The sequence below is a fragment of the Labeo rohita genome, chromosome 20 (assembly GCF_022985175.1).
Source record: "Labeo rohita strain BAU-BD-2019 chromosome 20, IGBB_LRoh.1.0, whole genome shotgun sequence".
Lineage (NCBI taxonomy): Eukaryota > Metazoa > Chordata > Actinopteri > Cypriniformes > Cyprinidae > Labeo > Labeo rohita.
This window is the reverse complement of record NC_066888.1, coordinates 28,819,299-28,843,748: the sequence shown is the minus strand read 5'-3', so window position 1 is coordinate 28,843,748 and position 24,450 is coordinate 28,819,299. Positions and strand designations below refer to the sequence as shown.

Genomic DNA, 24,450 nt, shown 5'->3' with positions numbered 1-24,450 from the left:
CACAACTTTTTTCTCAGAATTCTGAGAATTCTAAAACTGTGTGGTTAAGTCAGAATTGTGAGTTGTAAACAGGATATAGACTCGCAATTCTAAAAAAAGTCAGAATTGATAGTTTATATCTCACAATTCTGACTTTATTTATCGGAATTGTGGTTTATATCTGGCAAATCTGACTATATAATATGCAACTGCAAGTTTATATCATGCAATTCTGACTTTATTTCAAAGAACTGCAAGTTTATATCTCGCAATTCTAACTTTATCGGAATTGCGTTTATATTTGGCAAATCTGGCTTTATTACATGCAATTGCAAGTAAGTTTATGTCATGCAATTTTGACTTTATAACTCATCATTTTTAAAGAAAGGTAATTGCAACAATCTCAGTTCTCTTTTCTTGCAATTGCAATTTTATATCTCACAATTCAGACATTTCTTCTAGAGTTGTGAGTTTATGTAATTTGTGTTTATATCTTGCAGTTCTGAGTTTATATCTTGCAATTCTTTTTTTCTCAGAATTGCAAATATATATATATATATATGTTCTGAGATAAAAAGTTGTGATTACCTTTTTTTTATACATATACATATACATACATATATATATAATATAATTTAGCGGGATACAAACTTCATGTTAGTCATATTAAGTCAAGTTTTTACACAAATGTACGTTGTTTCAAAGTAGCTTTACAGAAGATATTGCAACTAGTATTCAGTCAATCCCGTTATTCATATTGAAAATTATGCCTTATAATTATGCCATTTTATCAAATAAACTACATTTAAGATGTATTTTATGCTGCTTTTTTGTCTGTTGTAGGGCTTGACAGTCTCTAGTACCCAACCACTTTAATTTTGTGAAAGAATACAACCCAGAAAAACAACTTCTTTGGGGTTAAACAGGGCTTTTTTTAACCAGATTTCTTCATGAACTATCCCTTTAAAACCAGTGTCTCTGTACAGTTGGAGCATGCCAAGTATTTGTAGAAAGGTTAAAAAACAGAGGGCCCAGTAAGGTGCAGACGGCAGACGTTTTTCTTTCGTAAAATCAGCAACAACTTCTTTATTTATCTTTCTAAAACACGGCCGGAGACATGTGCAATATAATGGCCGAACGTTCACAGAATCTCCTATGAATCTGTCACTTTGGGCTCTACGCAGTATGGAGAGGAGTTGGAAGTGCTCAGAAGGGAGGTAAAGAGCAGACACGTCTTGGCATCCACACAGCAACATTAAAAGTGTGTGGTTTCACAATAATAATAATCTTGAGAGCAGCTGTGTAAACATTTAACTGAGCACGCCTCTTGTGGCACGGTACGGGATCCTCATGTTCGACTGTGTATTTTGCTAGATGCGATTGTGCACTTATCAACACTTATCTAAATGCCTGCGCTTGTCTTTTTCTGCATCGTAGCTGATATTGACATAACCCTGAATTGTGATGTTTTCATAACGACTGGCTGTAGGAATTTAACAGTTTCATTTAATCTGCCTTATGAAAGTGTGTCTATACTTTCAAATATTATGTAGTTGCATTCCCAGTAAAGCATGGGACTTGAAAACTTTGGCTTTTAATAATAGACCAAAATCCAGCCGTCACAATGGTCTGCCATTAAAAATAGATTACTCAAAAGAAAAAAAATACGTTTATTGAGCAAAGATGCAGGATGGATCAAAAGTGACAGTAAAGACATTTATAATGTTACAAAAGGTTTAAATGTCTAATCAAAACTTCCTGAAAAAAGTATGATGGTTTTACAAAAATATTAAAAACCACAACAGTATTTTCAGCATTGATAATAATTAGAAATGTTTCTTGAGCATCAGCATATTAGAATGATTTCTGAAGAATCATGTGACACCGAGGAGTGAATTAATGATGCTGAAAATTCAGCTTTGCATCACAGGAATAAATTATATTTTAAAATATATTAGACTAGAAAACAGTTATTTTCAAATTTTAAAAATATTTCACAGTTTTAACAGTATTTTCTTCAAATAGATACAGTCTTGATGCGCATTGGTGATTGAAAATGAAAAATAGCCAGTATTTCTAATATTATATAGTATATACTATAATAGTATAGAAACATATATAATTACATATTTATCAAATATGTATCAAATAGACATACTGGCTATTTTTGTGCATTTTTTAAAAACGTTTTTTTTTTCATGAAAAAAAAGTCCAACTCATTATTCAGAATTTCACAGAATAAATGAAGAGTTCTCATTAAGTGAGTAAGAATCAGTATGCAGCAACTTTCCAGCCCTCTCGGGTCATGTGACTTAATTGCCTGTTTGCTCTATTTATCTCTGTGAAAAACTGCTCTGGGTTCACAAAGTGTAGAGAATAATCAGCTGGATCAAACACTGCCTTAAATTACAGCAGAGAATCAAATAGCGGCTGATGTCTATTCATCCGCATGGGTAAACAGTGTGTCTGTAATTCGCTTTTTCTCTTTCCCTAACTCACTCTCTTTCTTTTTCTCTCTCTCTCTCTCGTCACACACTCCATTACCATGATGTGCCACTAACATTGTCGTAAACAAACCCCAGATGCTCAAAAACACACCTCTTTGATCCGGGTTCGAAGACCTCCCTGAATCTGCTGGTACCCCTTCCACCTGATGTTCAGAGACCACCTTACAGAGGAAACAGGAAGAGGCCATGTTCAGTAAGTAACTTGCTTTGTACTGAATTCTGAGTAGAATAATATGTACGCTATTAAAAAATAGTCAGTGAAACTGTAGGCGTGCAGCAACGTTTCAAACAGTTGTGCAACGTTGTTGTCACGACCATGTCACTTTGAAATAAATATGGTCGTTTTGCATTTTTATTAACATTTTTCATGTCTAAAAATGCAGTCAAAAACTAAGTAGTATAATAGTAAAATATAAATGTAAATATTAATCACACTGGACATAGAAAGTCAATATGAGTGCATTGCATTGTGAAGTATGTTTGTTTTTTTGCATACTTAGAGTATTCCATGTATACAGTAAATGTGCATCAACGTCTGTCTTGAAAATACAGAAAAAAGTATATTCTAGATTATTTTCAATTTAATATTTATGGATAGCATTTGTGGCATGCAAACAATGACGCTGCATTTTTAATACAATTTTAACTACTCAAATAAGTCGGTAAACTAATGTTCAGCATGACTAGAAAAGTCAATTTAAGTGCATTGTACAATATAGTATTTCAGAAGTGTGCTTTATTGTACACTTCATATTTTGGTAAATGAATATAGTCGGTCAGCTAAGAATTGCATGCGTACAGAAAATATGCATATTATGTATGCATACTGTATACTGCAAAAGTAGTATGAGTAGTATGCTATTCTGAACATAGCCACACACTCCTGCTCACCTCTGTGGAAATGTTTTGGCATCTGTCTTAAAAATATAGCAATAAAATCTTCAAAGGAATATTAAAAGCTACTTACAGCTTAATGTCTATGGATAGCAATTTTCGGTATGCAATAGATTACAATAGATGAAAATAATTGTCACTGTCCCTCAGTGGACTTGTCCTGTATTTACAGTCATACAGTTTCTTTCTTTGTTAAAGCATGCATAATATGTATGATTGAATGATATAATATGGATGATTGTCAGTTACGCAAACAAAAACTATAAATACTAGTAAACTGCTTACTGCATACTATGCAGTGACAATTTGTATTGGATATAGATTGGATATATATTGCATACTATGAGTAGTATACTAATATGCTATTCCAAACATACCCAGATTGCTACATCATGTCTTTTGTATCCTTGACCAGATATCAATTGTAAGTAACCAGGTTTATTGTTTTTAGCTGGTCATGACGTGGGTCGAAAGATTGTTTAAAACTTTGGACAGACAAGGTTGGGAAGTGATTCTGTTACACTGGTCTCAAGCAAACACATGTTATGGTTATACTGTAAAAACACTGTGATAGTCACATACTTGAAATGTTTATTCACCGTGCTGCCCTCTTGCCTGCTGTTTTACAGTTTTAATCGTCAGCTTGCCTCTAATGCTCATTTATTTGATCAAAAACACTGTAAAATCAGTAATATTGTGAAATATTATTACAATGTAAAATAACTGTTTTCTATTTTCATGCATTTTAAATTATAATGTATTCCTGTGATGCAAAGCTGTATTTTCAGTATCATTACTCCAGTCTTTAGTGTCACATGATCCTACAGAAATCATTCTAATGTGCTCAAAACAGTTGTTCTGCTTAATATTTATATGGAAAAGTGATTATTTTTTAAATTATTTAATGAATAAAAAATTATTTATGATAACGTTATGAAACACACTTGTTCGCAGTTAAGCAAGAGTCCAGTCTAGGAGAAACAATTGAGATTATTGAGTTGAGTGGACGCATAATTTTAAAAGATGGAGTGCACAATTTGCGCCTCATTTCTCTGCATTGTGCCAACCCTATTAATCAACCAGAAATCCCATGAAGCATTACAGAGCGAACTCTAGCAGCCCTTCATTCATGAAAATCTAAGTCTGGCTCAAAGTCAGCGTTCCCAACCTTAATTCAATATTCTGCACTGCAGGACTGCCTGTAGATCAGCTAACGTGGATGTGAGCCATGCAGCGTTTTCTAAAGACAGAAGAGAAACTCAATGAGAGGAGACAGAAGTCCTATTTAAAAGTAAATAAGACGGGTAATTAATTCTCAGATCGCACAGTTATCTCATATAAAGGCTGTAATTCATCTTTGATTCATTTGGCCCCTGTTCCCGCCGTCACTGAGAACCAAGGCCCTCTCGCTTGGTTTGTGTATGGATCATTGAGAAAGACTGGGCCCCCTTGTCATTATGTCAAATTCTACCTAAGAACGAAACATTCTATTTTCCTAACCTGGTTAAGTAATCATATTACCTCAGGCTCCATAAAGTGGAACAAACAGTAGCATAGAAGTTCAGCTCCTTTTTTACGTGCCTTGAGTGACAGATTGGCTTTCATCAAAGGGGCCAGAATCGAACTTATGGAGTCATTTCGCTTTGCTAAGAATACTAAATTGATCCTCACATGCGGAACATCTGGTGAAAAGCAATTTCCACCCAAGTGTTTTAGTATTTCCTCGTAATTAATTTCACATGTACATGACAAGAGCTACTGGCCTCCCAGAACAGGCTCACAAAAGCCAGCTTTGTTCCCCTCTGTCAAAAAGAACGCTGTGGTTCCTTGTTAAAACGCGCTTGTTCTTTTGACGCTCGAATTGATGAGGAAAGGTCCGCTCAGGAGACGCAAGTCACATCTTCTGCTTCAGAAGCTCCAGAAAGCTTGCTGTGTTAGCCACCAATCTTGAGCCCTGTTTACACCTGGTATTCAGATGTTTTTTGTCAATCTGATCACAAGTGGACGATCCTAGATACAGGTGTGAACGGGGTCTGAAATGTGTTGAGGTTGTCCACTTTGGAGACCTTATTGCTTTGTTTTTTTTTTTTTTTTTGAACAGCCACTAAAGATCACCTCTTCTCTGCTTTCGGACCAAATTCTTAAACATTAAACTTTGCAGACTAAAACCGTAAGTTTAGTTTTAAAGGCGATAAATGTAAAAAGCACAATGTTCTCTGACCAGTCCTGATTCTAACACAAACCCACAGTGTTCGGCGTAGTTTTGCGACTGTCAGAGCACAACTGAAAGCTGCTGCTCTCTGAATAGTTTTCTGATGTCTTCTTCTGCATTCATATGTAATTTCACATGCTTATTTAAAATGATTAGATCGAAAGATCAGAAAAAGACCATACAGTACATAAACCTGCCCATACCCAGCAAGCACACAACATCATAAGATGCTGATATTCGGTGAAATTGCCACGTTGAGTGACAAAAATTCAATGTCAGTTCAACATCTATTGTCAACGTTAATTTGAAATGTTAATCATTCAAATCGAGTTCCAGATATCAAAATTAGACTTTATTGGTGGAAGCAATAAAAAAAAGAGATGTATGCAGAATATCTGACCATCTTACTCGTAGTCTCTGGGAACATTGACCACTTTGAATGACCAAGGACCGCTAAAAGACCACATGACTGAAAGGTAAAACAACCAGTCAGTTGCCAAAAATCATTAGGATATTAAGTGAAGATCATGTTCCATGAAGATATTTTGTACATTTCCTACTATAAATATATCAAAACTTTTTTTTGATTAGTAATATGCATTGCTAAGACCTTCATTTGGACAACTTTAAAGGCGGTTTTCTCAATATTTAGATTTTTTTGCACCCTCAGATTTCAGATTTTCAAATAGTTGTATCTCAACCAAATTTTGTCCTGTTGTATGAATCTCAATTTCAAAAAAATGTACCCTTATGACTGGTTTTGTGGTCCAAGGTCACATATGCATCAGACATTCAGCCAACGGTTCGTGCGATCTCACTTGTAACTCACACTTTTATACAGTTTTGGTTAATAACTGGAAACTCCCCAATATTCCCACTGGTGGTGGTATCCTTTTAATCAGTTAAACTTATAACAAAATGTGCTGTAATTGGATTAAGGAATATACCCTCATGCAATTAGAGAAACTGGTACGCATATAAACATTGAGTGAATGGTGAACTTGCAATGTCTTGGTTTGGCCTGGTTCTTCACACCAAGAAAAAAATGGTTCTTTGAAGAACTATTGACTGAAAGGTTCCTTGAGGAACCAAAAATACTTCTCCTAAGGCGTTGCTGCGAAAACCCCCTTTTGAAACCTTTGTTTTTAAGAGTGTGAAGAAATTGCATTGAAGTGATTAGTACGCTCAAGCGCACAAGTATGATAAATTGTGTGACTGTTTTTATTTTTCAAAACATCTTCTTTGACCCCTACGATCCTCCACAGTGCTCTTGAACTGAGGAGAATAGAGGCCTACGACATGAGACATAACAGCACCTGCTCTTACTTGTCTCCAAACAGTGAAGTGTCTCTAGATAAAAGTCAGTCACCATCAGATTAATCACTAAAGCCACCAGGGAAGATGCTGTCCGATCAAACGCGTCTGTTTGTGTAGCGTGTCTGGGACCACCTGCATGTGCGTATGTACTGTAATGCTTTCTTGGCAAAACCATTTGTAAGCATATTGTTTTTTCTCCCCAAGCGGACTTCCCCCTCTTTTGAGGTCGATGTTTCATGCGCAGTCGTTTTTGTCAGACGTCTCATGTTGCCAAAGTGAGACTTGAATGGGTTGAAGTTGCCATACACAAGTGAACAAGAATGGAAAATATGTTCTTGTTCCGATACCGAGCCCAGATAAAAGCAGGTGTTTCAGGTGTTTTGGATAACTGCTGTATTTAAAGCGATGGAACATCCTGTTTGCCAAGCATACTCAAGCGTTCTTCTGGTGTTCCTCTCAAAAATCAAAGTGTCCCATTCCTCTTTATCTTCATCTTTTATGACAGCCATCTGTTTTTCTACCTTTTCAACTTCATTCTTAAGGATTAGTGCACTCAAAAATTAACATTTACTTTGTTCTTCTGTGAAACATAAAAAGGAGTATGTTTTAATAATATGCTGGCCATATCTCGGTGCAATTATAATGAATGCAGATTAGGATTTTTCAAATTCAAAAATCCAAAAGCACTATAGAAGAATCATAAGTAGTCCATAAGACTTGTGCACAATATTCCAATTTTTCTAAAGTCATACAATGCCTTTGCGTTATAAAGAGACCAGAATTTAGTCATTACTCATTATCAGTCTTGACCGTAGGTGGGTTGTTATGACCGGACTGAATCACTGAGTTGAACTTGAGAACTGAATCAGTTTGATTCATGCATCATTCAGATGGCTTTTGTGAAGAATTCATTGAGAAAATCTCATTTGAATGATTAATGATTCACTGATTCACTGATTCAGTCTTTCTTTTTGAGTGAGTAATGACAAAATTTTTAACTAAATCATGAACTTTCCAAGAACATAAAGGGGAGGAATTGATAAATAACAAATTGATAAAAAAAATGAAGCTTTCCGTTGATGTATGGTTTGTTAGGATAGAACAATATTTGGCTGAGATACAACTATTTGAAAATCTGGAATCTGAGGGTGCAACAAATCTAAATATTGAGAAAATCACTTATAAAGTTGTCCAAATGAAGTACATACATATATTATGTAAATGCAAACTATTTTTTTTTGAATGCAGTAAATTTTTGAGTGAACTATCCCTTTAAGCAGAAAGCATGACGTATTCCTATTCCTAACATGCCTGTTTGGAAGAACCATAACAAGAACTTGAAATGTTGCTTCACCATTATAATCCTCTTTAGTTCTTTTCTTGGGCAGCCAACTTTTCCCTTTGTTGCCAGACTAATCTAGTGCTAATAGTCTAGTTAGTCTGTTTCACTTCCACATTTTTAATCCCCGAACGGCAAGTCTGCTTCCATTGTTAAGGGCAGCAGAAATCGCATTGATCCTTTAACCCCGCTAACCCTGCCGATGACCCCCGGAAGGGATAGCATGACTCGCAGGTGATGAGTGGAGCGGTAGGAAGAAAAGAAGCCTTACAGTCATGGGGGAATCTCGTCCCAGAGAGGTCAAAGTCATGAGGGACCACTATTATCCAGATGAACTCTGTTGTTTGTGACTTCAAAAGCATTTAAATACAACAGTAGACTCTCTCAGAGAACCTTTTGTGACCCGGACCCTTTGTGCCGAGGTCTGGAGGGTGACTGGTTTCACTCAGAGCCGTGACAGGTCTGGTGCTCAGAGACGTTTAAGCGTCTAATGTTACCCGAGCAGCTCCGGTATTAGAGCCTGATGACGAGCGAGAAAAACAGCGAGGCCGCTTCATTTACCCCTAACAAAAACACAAATAAGAATGAGCGGAGGGACACAACGGTTAAACAGTCTTCAATCTGGACTCCTGTTATTGGAAAATAATAGCTTTGTGAAAAGGAAGTAATCTAGAGGGCCTTTAATCAATTTCTACTAGATGAGCGATCGGGATGAAAGCTCTGCGACGGGGTCGCCAGCTCCAGACATTGTGGGCTGGTTGGTGTATAGGAAGGATGGGCTTTAATTTGTCTTTTTTTAGGGTGTCCAGGCATCTTTAAAGGCTTAATTGTTACCATAGACAGCCTTGATGCCATGTGTTTGCGGAAATGGTTTCAAGGCCTGCTGTGGTAAAATCACAGTCCGAGTGACCACTGACTAAATGGCGAGCGCTGTATAGGTTAAAAGCCCATTCCAGTGCCATTACGCAAATCTTTCGCCAGTTCCGGTTTCTGTGTAACATTACCCAGGCCGAAAGCAGCAGAAGAATAAATAGTCGTGGATCGATGTGTTTAATCGCTAACTTTAAAGTTCATGTCAGCTTTAAACATTAACTCTGGTGGCTGGTGATGCAGCGAAAGCTCGCTTCGCTTTCTTTATTCAACAAAAAATGATCTGGCACGTCATACCCTGAGGACAATCATCTAATCGTTCAGTCCTCTCTCGTTGCATCCACAACTAACGAAAGTCTAAGAAGTCACTTTGTGCGCGATCCCGCAAGGTCCAGGGTCAGATAAACATGCATTGTTTGGTGAGACATCGTTTCTTTCTTGTGGTTATGATGTAAACTCCCATTGTGGGATTTGGTGCTGAGAGGGGAAACTCGGCCTGGGTTTTGTTCCGCACACAGAAGAGCGGTAATCCCTGCACCTGAGGCCATTTTCAGGGAGGTTCCTGTAAGCCGAGAGCTATCCCAGAACATCTCAGATGAGCTGCTACAATACAGACCTGCCATCTTGAGATCCATTACCAGAGCCGGCTCTGACAGGAATGTCAAGAATTCCGATGCTCTTTCACTTGAAGAAAAAAAGGAAAAGCTGATAAGTCCATTGTTGCTTAAGTTTTTATTTGCGATTCCAGTGGCGGAAACTGCATCACGTCTGCAGGCATTTCTGATGACCGGCATTTTGTGATGTGATATGTTAGCTCAAATGTTGTCAAATGCTTTGTGGTGAAGTCTCTTATGCTCATTAAGGCTGCATTTATTTGATCAAAAATAGAATAAAGCAGTAATGTTGCAAAATGTTTGCATATGTTGCAATGGTTTTTATTTTAATGTACTTTCAAATATAATTAATGCAAAGCTGAATTTTCATCAGCTGTTACTTCAGTCTTAAGTGTCACATGATCCTTCAGAAATCACGCTGATATGCTGATTTATTATCAATGTTGAAAACAGTTGTGCTGCTTAATATTTGTTTGGAACCTGTGATACTTTTTTCAGGATTCTTTGATTAATAAATGTATTTATTTAAAATAGAAAGGTTTTCTAACAATATACACTACTGTTCAAAAGTTTGGGGTCGGTACATTTTTATTCTTTCTTTTTTGAAAGAAATTAATACTTTTATTCACCAAGGATGTGTTAAATTATTAAAAAGTGGTAGCATAGATTTACACTGTTAGAAAAGATTTGTATTTTGAATAAATGCTGTTCTTTTTAACTAAAACAGCACAGCTATTTCCAACATTGATAGCTCTAATAATAAATCAGCATATTAGAATGATTTCTGAATGATCATGTGATTCAAAAAAAGCTTGTAATTCTATTATAATGCACATTTTTTTGTTCATGCAGCAGTATAAAAATATTGTAACTGCAATATTTTCATAGGTTTCTGATTAAATGCATAATGCAAAGCCACAACTTAGGGTTACTGATTTTAGAAAAGGCTTTCCAATGAGGAATTCAGCATTTATTTTAATGAAAAAGTCAACAATTCCTTATTCCAGTTGCCAAAAGTGCAAATTCCATGCAACTTTGAACATGCAACATAATAATTCAGTGTAATTGCAAAAAAAATCATTAGCAAATGATTTGTAGCAATTATTTCAACATATTTAAAGTGCAAAGCAGATAATTTTCATCTTCTGACAAAATGATTAATGCAAAGCCACAACTTAGGGTTCTTTAGAAGCCATTGTTAGAAAATTAGGAATTCAGCATGTAATTTAATTAAAAAGATAATAATTACTTATTGTCTCATTTCCAAAAGTGCGAACTCCATGCAACATATGCAACATAATAATTCAGTGCAATTGAGAACCTGGTCCACAAAACCAGTCATAAGGGTCCATATTTTTAAATTGAGATTTATACATCATCTGAAACCTGAATAAATAAGCTTACCATTGATGTATGGATTGTTAGGTTAGGGCAATATTTGGCAGAGATACAACTATTTGAATATATGGAATGTGAGGGTGCAAAAAAAAAAATCAAAATACTGAGAAAATCGTCTTTAAAGTTGTCCAAATTAAGTTCTTAATAATGCATATTACTAATCAGATGTTAAGTTTTGATATATTTACGGTAGGAATTTTACAAAATATCTTAATGGAACATGATCTTTACTAATATCCTAATGATTTTTGGCATAAAAGAAAAATCAATAATTTTGACCCATACAATGTATTTTTGGCTACTGCTACAAATATAACAAATATAACTGGTTTTGTGGTCCAGGGGCACATATTTTCTTAGGTTTCTGATGAAATGCATAATGCAAAGCCACAACTTAGGGTTACTGATTTTAGAAAAGGCTTTCCAATGAGGAATTCTAATGAAAAAGTCGACAATGACTTCCAGTTGCCAAAACTGCAAATTCCATTCAACTCTGAACATGCAACATAATAATTCAGTGTAATTGCGATAGCATCATTAGCAAATGATTTGTAGCAATCACTTCAACATATTTGAAGTGCAAAGCAGATAATTTCATATTCTGACAAAATGATTACTGCAAAGCCACAACTTCATAAACAACTATAAAGACACAACTTCATATTCAGCATATAATTTAATGAAAGTTGATAATTACTTATGTCTGCACTTCTGCACAACGTATATAAAGTGCAAAGCAGATAAATCCTGCATTGCATACGTCTTATTTGGGACTCCAGTGGCAGCAACCTTAAGCGTCCATGAGCGTTTCCGTGAAACTGGTGTAACGTCATGCGATAATTCAAAGTAATTGAGAAGCAATCATTAGCCAAAGCTTTGTAGTGAATATTTCAGCATGTAACGAAAGGGGGAAGATAAAATCATTTCCTCTCCGCCAGCCAAAGATAACATCCCATCGACGGAATATAGCGTAGCCATATTTCTTCTTAAAAGGATAGTGGAAGGGTACGTGAATAATGAAGTGAAATTGCGCCAAGAGGTGCTAAATCGTTTGCGATAGGTTCAACTAGAGGACACCTGTGAGTTTTGTTCCTCACGAGCGCACTTCAAAGTTCTCCAGGCAGGCTTTAGGCAGGCTAAATGTGTCTACCTGATGGACGTGCATTCAAGGAACAGATGAAAACAGTAGCTTCTCTGTGTATTTGAGCAGCATGTCATGATGATCCCTAATGCGACAGTAATTGCTCCTTGATGCCTGGCCTGCCAGCACAGAGAGCAAGACCTTTCTCCCATGAGTCAGAGAGAAAAGACTCCGAAATTGGAATGTCAACGGGATAATCCTCATGTTGCTGCTGATGGATCCTCTTGACCTTTGACTGCCAAATATAAGGCAGAGTGAATATTTTACAAACAACTTACGCTAACGATGCTTGCCCTAAATGAGAAATGAAACCTTTTAACATGTTTCAGGCGGTGCGTAAACACAAAGGAGGTGTTGCCGGAGGCGTTTGGCTCTTTTGAAGATGACCGCAGATGAGTTTGGCATGCCATCCGCCTGAAAAATGTGGGGAGTCTTGCTATAGGGCGGCCCGAAGCATGTGGAGAACACTTGAATATATATATCTGAGTATTTAATCTCAAAACAGTGTGGGACGGGGATCTTTCAATGGTCTGAATTCCTTCTCCATGTGTGAGAAATCTGCCCTCCGCAACCTGCAGTTCAAAACGTGCAACTGTAACAAATGTCTGTGGATTAGTTGGCTGTAACCATGGCTATAGAAACAGGAAGCAGCCGACTCCAAAAGCACTAGAAATGTCTAAACTTGCAGGGCATGGCAGAAATTCAACTGACACTCGATAAAGTGTGCGAGACATTCAAATATTTACTTTTATTCCTAGCTTGGAAACAAATTTACCATAGAAGAGTAAATTACAATCCATCAATCTCAGTTCCTGTCACTTCTTGCCTCAAGCATTGCAGCTAACTTAAACAGTTTACTGTTGACTGTTACTTCTTGTTCTATTTTTAAATATTTGTTCTTTATTTTTCTGTCCTTAAGTGCCCTTTATCATGTTTCTGGAGAATTTATGGCTCATTTCATTCCAAAAACTTCCATTGGTGTTCATTGGTTTGCTTGAATGTCTTCCCATTCAGCCATTGCATTCATTCCCCCAGTCATTGAGAGGGACATTTTGATTGGCTCTTGTAGTTTTTTTTTTTTTTTTACTTATTTTATAAATGTTTTTCAGCATCCTTCCTTATCGTTTGCTGTTCATCATAATAAATATTCTGAAGTCAAAACATCAAGCAAAAAAAAGAAACAAACTTCAAAATTGCAACACTGTAAAAAGTCATTTTAACTCATTATATTGTAGTGAGTTGAAATGACTTGTAGTTTTAAGCTGATTTAACTTAAAATTTCAAGGCAGCTGCTGAGTTTTTAAGTGGTTAAAACGTTTTACAGTGAACTGAAAATTTTTACTTTAAATATAAACATGGCATTAGTGACAGGACATTTTGTAAGCAAAATTTATTAACACGTTTAACTTTTTCAGCAAACTGAATAGATGCACTAAGCAGTATGAACAAAAATGATTTGGGGCAGGATGTGTCTCAAAGCTATAATAAATTGATTAGATTTTTATTTTTGATTAATCAGAAAAAAAATACAATTAAAAATATACAAAAAAAAAAAAAAATATTTTTATATTTATTCTTTTTTAACACCTGTTGTTGCAGGCCTACTGAATATTTTACCAAAAAAAAAAAAAAACTATTTACCACATTTCTTGAGTATCTCTGTGCTGAGAGGAGCCTTCCAAAGTGATCTACATTTCAGCATGCATGGAGGGCTCTGGAAAGCCATGCCAAAAAATGTCAGGAGCTTGTCAGTAATTCTTCTGATTTGTCATCAGCCTTATCAGATTTTGCAGTGCATCTCCTTCCTGAGTGTGAATGGAAAAATGGAATTCATTCATTCAGCATTGGAAACTGTATGGCCGCCTCACGTATGTGTGTCTTTGCCTCTGGATAAACAAAAATGGATTTTGAAAAATGCCAGATCTCTTCCAGATGGTTTCACACAACACCTCGCTTTGCCGTTTCAGCATTGGGTCTAAGATCACGACTCGGTGTGGCACTCTGTGCGTGGCGTCCCTTGAGACGTGTACAATAACAAATCATTTTTCACTGCGATCTTTTGTTTAGCGCTAACTTGCCGTTGAGATATATGCGAACTACTACAACAAACAATCACAAACCATCTGAACATTAACTCATTTGTCAAAATGTTTAAACAAATCCGGTGGCTTATTTACTGAGCTACTATAATGAGTAGTTAACCAAGAAATTTGCATTTTGTCATTTTTGGGTTGTTTGTTTGTGTTTGTCATTCCAAAGCCTTTCCTTCTTGAGTGGAATGTACTGTTTGCTTTTTTATGAAATTAATGGAGCTTGCAAACTTCAAAAGGGACATAAAAGCCATAAAATGGTGCTAAAAGTAGTTTTTATGCCTTTCATCATGAACAAATCTAGTTTTTGAGTCCAGTGTTTTTAACTGAATGATTCATTCATGAATGAAGTCCATTTCATGAACTAATGATCCATGGTTCTCAAATTAGTGAACAATGACTTTAAATTCAGTCCCTACTTGAGAATAGTTGCCATATTTACATTCATGCATTTGGCAGATGCTTATGTCCTAAGCAACATGTAATGCATTCAAAGTGTATATTTTATCAGTTCATGCATACTGGACCAATGACCTTGGCATTGCTAGCACAATGCCTGCATGCAAGCTGAATGGACCATTTTTTGTGGTGCATTTTACATCCAAGATGTAGATGAGTTTCTTCATCCATGATTTGGAGAACTTTAGCATTACATTACAAGCTCACCAATGGGTGCCATCAGATTGAGAGTCCAAACGGCTGATAAAAACATCACAGTAATCCACAAGTAATCCACACCACTCCAGTCCATCAATTAACATCTAATGGAATGAAAAGGTGCATGTTTGTAAGACAGAAATCCATCATTAAGACATTTTAAACTCCAAAACTTCTGGTCAAAATGTGTGTCCTTTGACCATAATATTGCTTTCTCCTGTGAAAAAGTCAACTTGTTTGAATCAGGAGAGAAATATGCACAGATTACAAGTAAAAACAGTCTCAAACAGTGTAGTCGTTGGATTTCGATGTGACAACAGAAGATGGATTTTTTCACTGAAGGAAGCATTATTATGGATCATGAATTAATACTTTGGCCAGAAGCAATGGTTTAAAGTTGAAAAGCCTTAATGACGGATTTATTTCTTACAAACATGCAGCTTTTCACTTCACAAGATGTTAATTGAAGGACTGGAGCGGTGTGGATCTCTTGAGGATTATTGTGATGTTTTTATCAGCTGTTTGGACTCTTATTCTGACGGCACCCATTCACTGCAAAGGATCCATTGGTGAGCAAGTGATGTAATGCTAAAGTTCTCCAAACCTTCTCCAAATCTTCGATGGTCTGAGAGGGAATACATTTTCAGCAAACTTTCATTTTGGGGTGAACCACTTCTTTAAGTCCTTTCTTTAAGGCCTCATTCATTTAGATTGCATTGTAATTGACCAAATTATCTGCTTTTGTGCTCCACAGAACATTATCGGGTTTGGAAAGACATGAGGGTGAGTAAACAATGACAGAATTCACATAAAACTGAACCGCATTTCGCATTTCAAATTTTCTCATTAGAAAAGTTTGATGCCCTGAAAGAATCCTTGCAAGTGGCTCTTGTACTGTTTGTCTCTGTATAATGTCAGAAATGTTTGCCGCAGAGCTTTGCTAAAGCTGCGGTTTGAGCCAGACTGCTGTGGGACAGGAAATGTCTGAGCATCACTGGATGAGGGCTCGAACCTGCTGGTCTAAGCAGTCCAGAAGTATGGACTGTCTTCACTGCCTTTCCTCACTATAAGAACAAGTTAAAAAGGAAAAAGGCTGTGGATATATGATTTAGCACCGTAAGAATGTGCACATGTGTAAAAACAGGATTATTTATGTTCGAGCAAAGGCGTAAAGTGATGTATGACTGCTATATAAAGGCTTTGTTCGTTCACATCTGTAGCCATGTCAAGATAACGTCACTAGTCTATGCTGTTTTTTTTTTTTTTCACTGCTGCACCACCAGTTTGTTGGACAAGCATGCAGTTGCCTCCAAAAATTGAATTTAAAGTTGAATTATGGAACTTTTAAATCAATGCAAGCAGCAGTGTTTAAAGCAAAGTATGTGTGGGACATGGGAATCGTGTGCCACCAGAGCTGCGCTCACGTGCACAGACGGCATTACACGAATTCTTTCCTAATTGTACATTTGACATCTTTCAAAGCCGAAGAAGTGGCAGTCCAGCAACAAGGAATCTGGGGATAAGGCGATATACGGACCACATCCGTCCCGCTTCTCCCGTGGGCTATTTAAAAGTACAGTAGGCTGTATTTTCCGCTGCAAAGCCAAGCACCCACCCTTCCGTCCTTGCACCATATTGGAAACAGATGCCGTTGGATGCAAGGCCCGGCTAATTTAAGTGGACAGGCCAGATGGAGGAGAATGATTGCACACTACCCCCTGTTGGCTTTCATTTCGTAAGGTTTCAGAAACATGGCAGAGGTCTGCAGAGAGGCAGTGAAGAATTGTTTTACTGTTGAACGTTTCAGCCCCGTACAGGACTGGATCCAGCGTGGGTAGCCGTTTCCTAAATTAGACTGTCACACGTACAGGCTTTTATTGCTTGAAGCACTAACATGCAGATATGCAGGAGGGAACTTTTTTTATAAGTATAACCCAGTGGTTAGTGCGTATGCCATCACAGTTGTATCCACCAAACTTAATTAAAAAAATGCACTGGTAACTAAAACATTTACAATGTGTAACATGACAAAATGCATATGAAACCATATTGCAGTAATTTGTCATCTAACTGTTCTTTTTCTTTCAGATGTGGCGTTGTTAATTTTATTCGGCAAATCAATTTATTTCAAGCAACAGGTAAAATGATGCACATATTTTTAGCCTTTTAGCCATTGATTTATCTATTCATCACAGAAATAAAAAAAAAGTATCACCTTTTAGAATTTAGAATATTAGAATGATTTCTGAAGGATCATGTGACACTGAAGGTTGGAGTCGTTATGCTGAAAAATCTGCTTTGCATCACAGAAATAAATTACATTTTAAAATATATTAAAATAGAAAATCATTATTTTGAATTGTAAATATACTTCACATTATTACTGTTTTTACTATATTTTTGCTTAAATTTAATGCAGCCTAGCTGAGCATGTAATTTAAAAATCTATATTTTGAACCCCAAACATTTGAACGGCAGTTTTATATACACACACACATGTGTGAATGTATAGAAATATAATGTACAAGTATTACTGACTACTTTTGTACTTGAAAGGCCTTCCCACTTGCTTTTATGGTATAAAAAAGAACAGCTTCTGCAAAATATCTTTGTTTATATTCCACAGATGAAAGAAAGTTTTCCATTTGGGTTGAACTGTTGCTTTAAGGGCTTTGTAATCTAAATATTAAGCTTGTCTAGCTGAAATTCAGTCCAGTAACCGAGCATGTATCATCATACGCGTGGTTGTACTATGTAATTTGCGCTTGTGTGTGCGAGATAGAGTCAGTTAGCTCACTCGGTGAGGTCTGTGGAATAATTGTACGGTGTATGCACATGCCAACGTCACTACAGCAAACATTTGCTCGTTTAATTGTATCGTAACCTGAGCCGGGCTTTATTTTCACTACAGGCCAGTAATATTTACTTAGCCAAGCCTGATCCGTGCACACAAGTGATCTCAACTGTTTCCTAAGCCATGTTGACATGTTTGACTTGAATTAAATCTGTGGCTGTAAATAAGAAATCTAGAGGGTGTTCATCGCTAATCGAGAGCAGAGGCACATTGTAAAACTGAAGTTGTACACAAATAATGAGTGTGGGAACGTCGGGACGGCATAAATCAGTTTTAACTAGAAAGTACTGCACTGCTTAGAGTCTGTAAACCGTAGTTCTCAACATCAGCCCTCTGTGCACTACATTTGCACAATGCTGTCTTTACCACAGTAAATCTGTTTTAGCTTGGAGAGATTCATCTAAAGAGTTTGGTCGCTAACACAAACAGCTAACACAAACATGTTCTAAGAACATTTTGCTAACGTTCACATTAAGTTTTAAAAACGTTATTTCTCTGAATGTTTCAGTTTTTTTTTTTCTTGGATATGCAAACGTTAAGGAAACATTTAATTTTATCTTTTTGGAAACATTTTACATTACATTTACATTTAGTCATTTAGCGGATGCTTTTATCCAAAGCGACTTGCAAATGAGAAAACATTTTGGGAACGTAAATTTTCAATTTTCTCGGAACATTCTGAAACAAGTAGCAACATTTAAAAAATGTTAGACAAACGTCCAAATAAAATATTAAATAACCAGAATTTTAAATGTTTTAGAAACGTTTTTTCTTGCATATGCAAATGTTAATGGAACATTCCAGTTGATCATTTTGCAAACATTTGTAGATTGTTACTTTTAAATGTTCTTTGAACAATCTGAAACAAGAAGTAACGTTTAAAAACTGTTAGACAAACATCCAAATAAAATTTTAAATAACCAGAATTTTAAATGTTTTATAAACGTTTTTACTGGCATATGCGAACATTAATGGAACATTCCATTTTATCATTTTGCAAACATTTTTAGAATGTTACTTTTAAACGTTCTCTGAACATTCTGAAACAAGTAGTAACATTTAAACAATTTTAGACAAATGTCCAACTAACATGTTTTAAGAAAGAACAGTTCCATGAACGATGTAAAAATAATGTTTTGGTTGAGGAAATTTTTTAAAGACCAGATAACTTTGTACAAACATTACATTAGTGCTGTGAACAAATCACAACTTGATTTGAACCAGCCTAATTTTTTGTTGTTTTTATGATTTTTTTAGAAGTTTTAGTAGTTTTTTATGTCTACATGGTTTCTTGTGTTTATATATATCTATGTCTATGTATCTAAATAGTTTTTATTTCATTTAAATTTAAAATTTTGGTTAAATTTTTGTCTATTTTATTTTAAGTATCAAATTTTATTTTAATGATCTTAGTTTTAGTTAACTATCCACCTTGTTGGGCCCAGCCATTTGTAAATTTTATGGGTCTGGCTTTCGGCCTCATCCAAGTCCAGCTATTTTTTGCTGTACAAAACAGCTGGTTTTGCTGCTTACCATATTATTTTAATGTATTATTTTAATGTATTAAACTGGTTTGTATTGCAAACATTTTTACCGTTAACTGCACATTGTTTTTCTTCTCGTTATTTCCCTATTGTGGCTAATGAACCAAAAAAGTTTTGAGAACGAAACCAAAGTTTTGAGAATGTTCCCTGTTAGCTGGTAAGGTACTAAATAAGACTTCAAACAGGTTCAGAGCTTTTCTTGTCCTCTCTCGGTTTCCTGTGGCTCTGCGCTCGTGCTTCATCCCGCTGTGGAAACTTATTTAAGCGTCAAAACTCAAGTTCATACGAAAGCACCTCACCGAGAGGCCCTCCTGGCGTTCATAATTATTAAAAAAACATTTTCAAAGAATCATCCGGCGGGTTCGCAGGAAGAGGGAGCGTCTTTAAAAGGCAAGAGGAGAAAATTAAAAGGCTGATGTGCAGATGGAGTGGCATCCATCACCTCCCTGAACTCTCAGGTTAAGAAGTTGTTTTGTTATCTCCCGCTCGCCCTTCGGGTGTGATTAAGCCTTGTTTTCCCTGTCCGCCTCGTGTACTTGCGCTTAAATGTCAAAACTATGGCAGGAATGCTGGAGCGGAGAGGTCAAATGAGGTCATACGGAGGATGTAAACAACAATGTTTTCTTTTCTTTTTTCTTAATGGACTGATCCACTTAAGGAAAGAGCGCACCGCGAGCGTAGCTTGATCCCACCGGCCTCCGTCTGTGGATTCCGAGCAGGGATTTAGGTTTTAGATCGCAATCGGACCCGACCTGAGTTTTAACACTGGCAGGATCTAATCGTCCACACAATAGACTCTCTATTTGACACGCAGATACTGCTGACTGCCTGATCAAACTATAATAAAGCGTGCAATTGGTTAAGTTCAGAGAAAGGGTCACCTGTCCTCTTCTTTGTGATGAAATATTCCCGCTGGTGTTCCTTTAGAAATCTGAACATTGAAGTCTCAACGTTTTGAAATGGAAAACAAAAGATCATAAGCATTGGACATGGTTTGAATTAGCATAAATGTAAGAGGACACTTCTCCCACGGGAGTCTGCTCTAACGGCGCATATTCAGGGTCTTTAGCCTGAGCCTTGACATTTGATATTTTGGTCAAGTCCACATTCCGTGTTAGGTTTACCAAACCATAAAATAATGTCCATAGGGAGACAGAAACTATGTGAGTCTTTAGCTGAAATTGTGGCTAAACTTCTGGCAGAACACCAGCTGTACAGCGCCACCTAGTGTTGCGCTGCAGAAACGCAGCATAGAAACATTTCAGGGCATTTTTTCAAATGTCATGCCTAAGTTGTTATTGTTTAGGAATAAATAATAAGCTTTCATTTGGAAATTTTGTTAGCATCCTGTCTGTTTCTCATAAACTAATAGTTTCCTCCCACTGACAAAAGATGTGCCAATGTCTGTCTCATCAATGAGTAATGTTTACTTTAGTGCATGTTTACCGTATTCACATACCGTGGTATGTGCATGCTACTTCAAGGTACATCAAAGAATGCATTCTACAAAAACAAACAAACAAAGCATACCAGTTATTTTTAATAGTTAAATTATACTTTTCCTGTAATCCTGAAGTGTTTTATTATTTCCAGTATAGTAAGCCTGACCTCTGCTGGACAGATGAACTAACACACACAATTTCTAACAAAACACTAAGGCCTGGTTTCACAGACAAGGCTTAGACTAAACCAGGATTACTTACGTAATTTTCATAAATGCCCCTTAGAAAAAACATCACTGGTGTGCATCTTGAGACAAAACAAGGCACTGATATATTTTAAGATCAGTCAGTGCAAGTTTCTTTCAGTTGGAACAGCTCAGACTTACATTTTAGTCTGGGACTAGGCTTAAGCCTTGTCTTTAAAACCGGGGGTAAATGTTTTCATTTAAATAATTGAAAATTATTAATTTAAATTAGTTTATTGTTCATCAGCATCAAATATCTTCTTTATCATCACTGTTACATTTACCTACAAAGAAAATATGTGTACTGAAAGTACAAAAAATACCTAAATTTGAACCTCAATGTTTCATAATATGAATTCAGGCTAATTAATTCAAATAACATGTGGCTTGTGCTAAACTTAATGTACTTTTGAAGTTTGTGTATTAAACCATATAGGCACTAATCATAACGGTAAGCTAGTCTTTATTCACAGCTGTATAAACCGGTTTAAATCTTTACAGTTGGCTAGAACTGGTGTAAAAATCTCACAGTCACAACACAACGCACAAGTTAGTCATTATGTGGTCATAATAGCTTGAGCAACAATTACAACCTAGTTAGTGTTCAGGTATGTACGTTCAGGCTTGTTTAGTCACTTCCGTTACGTGCCTTTCCTGCCTTTCCTACACCGTGCGCAAATTTACAGATGGTACTATGGTGAAGACTATGTTCTTAATCTTTATAACCCAGTATCAATATTCATAAAACAAACCTTGAGTGCTGAAATCTAAGAGCGCACCGTCACTCACGTAATTAACATACGCCTTCGTCATTGGAGAGTTCACAAGGTCCGCTGCAGTACCTAATTAATTATTCATGAGCACAGCCGTAGCCGTAGTAGGATTCTGGGCGGGGTTTCCTCCAGCACGCACACCTGGACAGGAGATCTGTTTCACTTTCCAAAGGGAAAATCCTTGGGGACGCATTCAGGTGAGTGGAATAATTTAACTTTAGCTTATAGCTTTACTCAAATGAGATTATTATAGCGGTTTCCTGTTTCGGTAGCTCTACGGTATTTTTTTTTAGTTGGACAAACTTGGTTAAAATAAGTTTAAAATATGCTAAAGTTTGATAGGCTATACCTATTGAAGAAATGTTTCATACCATTGGATTATATACATTTCTGTATATACATTCTGAAATTCAGCAAAATTAAGAGATTTAAGTCTTTTCTGAGCTAAATAAGGTTTGTTATTGCTGCATTATTTATATGTACTACTATTTTTTTTTCTGCATGTTTGCAATAGTATACTCTTTCACATATGATCTTAATTGATTTAAAAGTTATTTTCTTAGGTTATTTTCTTGGCCCTTTTAAGTGTAGTGCACATAAGGAAAAAACTTAGTGCTTATTTAATTTTTGCATGTGATCTTCAAATGCAATCATGAGCTGATTTATTTCATGAATTGTTCCTCTTGTTTATATCAGAATGCAAGTATCTGGCTGGTACACTAGGGAGGTGTAAATTCTTTTTTTCTACGCCTGCGGGTATGTTAACCTACTCACGTACCAGGTTTACTCTGGGGCTGCATAAATACTTTGTCTTGTTAGTTCAGAGCATGTGTGTTATCTCTGATCTAGCCAAAAATCTCGCCCTCCCCCGCACTTCTCGGTCAGCGTGGACAGATCTGATTTTTAAATAATAATATTGAGAACTCAAATGCAGCTTAGAAATAACACTCATACTGTCCAATCTTAAGTCACACAGAAAGACCCTTAAAGTCTCAGACTGTGTAGTTTACACAGCAGAGCTCAACTGTGTTTTTGTGTTTTAAAAACCTGGGCTTTGTTGTTTATTGATGTACAACCCAGCAGACAGCAGGATGACGGGTCTGTGTGAGTCTTTCTGTTGTTTCTGCTCGTTCTGCCTCTGGTCTTGTCTCTGCTTGTCAGGAATTTTAAGCTGAAGTCTCTCTCTTGTTCTGTAATCACATCCCTCCTCCACCCTGTACCTTTAGTTCTCTGTCTGTCACTCCCTCTGCTTTAAGGAGATGTTGTCATTAGAGATATTTAAGGAATAGTTTATACAAAAAATAAACTTCTGTCATCAAGTGTGTATAGTGACCAGAGGTTCTCAACAAGCTCCAAAAAGCACAAAGCAGTCCGTACTTCACATGCGTACTTCACATATTCCAAATCTTATGAAGCCTTTCAACAAAATTCTATTGTGATTTTAAAAAGCTTAACACTCTTTTTGTTCTCCTGGATCATACTGTACACTCTTAAGAAATTGTATTTTTTTGTGACTTTGGAGTCCCCTACATTTAAGTACAGTTTAAGTCAAAAGTTTTCGTACACCTTGCAGAATCTGCAAAATGTTAACTATTTTACCAAAATAAGAGGGATCATACAAAATGCATGTTATTTTTTTGTTTAGTACTGACCTGAATAAGGTGTTTCACATAAAAGATGTGTACTTATAGTCCACAAAAGAAAATAGTAGCTGAATGTATAAAAATGACCACATTCAAAAGTTTACATAAACTTGATTCTTAATACTGTGTTGTTACCTGAATGATCAACAGCTGTGTTTTTTTGTTTAGTGATAGTTATTCGTGAGTCGCTTGTTAGTCCTAAACAGTTAAACTGCCTGCTGTTCATCAGAAAAATCCTTCAGGTCCCACAAATTCTTTGGTTTTTCAGCATTTTTGTGTATTTGAACCCTTTCCAACAATGACTGAAGATTGGAATGAATTTGTGGGACCTGAATGATTTTCAAAGTGGGCAGTTTAACTGTTCAGGACAAACAATGGACTCATGAACAACTATCACTAAACAAAAACAAAAAACAGCTGTGGATTATTCAGGTAACAACACAGTATTGAGAATCAAGTGGATGTAAACTTTTGAATGTGGTCATTTTAGTAAATTCAACTATTATTTTCTCAAGTGGACTATATGTAAGCATCTTTTATGTGAAATGTCTTATTCAGGTCAGTACTAAATAAAAAAAAAACATTTTGTATGATCCCTCTTATTTTGGTAAAATAATTAACATTTTGCAAGATGTATGTACACTTTTGACTCCAACTGTAAGTGGAATTTGCTGTCATAAAACAGTGTACAGCTGTACACGTGCATTTGTTTCTGCCGTAAATCCGCTCTTTTCACAGGATTTCGTAGACAGTTTTGCCAAATTCACGTTTTTTCCACTGACTTGGCTAATTTTATACTTTTGCCTTAAGTTTTCGATTAATGAAGTATCTTATGCGCATGGAAAAGGTTCCATGGATGTTAAATGTTCTTTATTAAACCATAGATACTGGTAAAGAACTTTTAGTAAGAGTGTGTAATGCAAGTGCAGCC

The 24,450-nt window shown here is 36.2% G+C and overlaps 1 protein-coding gene across 3 annotated transcripts in view; it reads left to right on the top strand.

Annotated features, from left to right (window-relative positions):
• Window positions 1–1,075: 1,075 nt before the first annotated feature.
• The window catches only part of fermt1 (FERM domain containing kindlin 1), a 41,816-nt gene continuing 18,441 nt past the window's right edge, over window positions 1,076–24,450 (top strand). Inside the window, exons 1-2 of one of the 3 annotated variants that reach the window (XM_051092139.1) lie at window positions 1,076–1,196; window positions 2,562–2,679. In XM_051092139.1, the coding sequence (XP_050948096.1) occupies window positions 2,673–2,679 (7 nt within the window). In that variant the 5' untranslated portion in view covers window positions 1,076–1,196; window positions 2,562–2,672. Of the gene's footprint in view, window positions 1,197–2,561; window positions 2,680–22,027; window positions 22,074–22,574; window positions 22,633–24,450 lie in introns of those variants that run through there. The other 2 variants (XM_051092140.1, XM_051092141.1) reach the window with 2 other exon arrangements.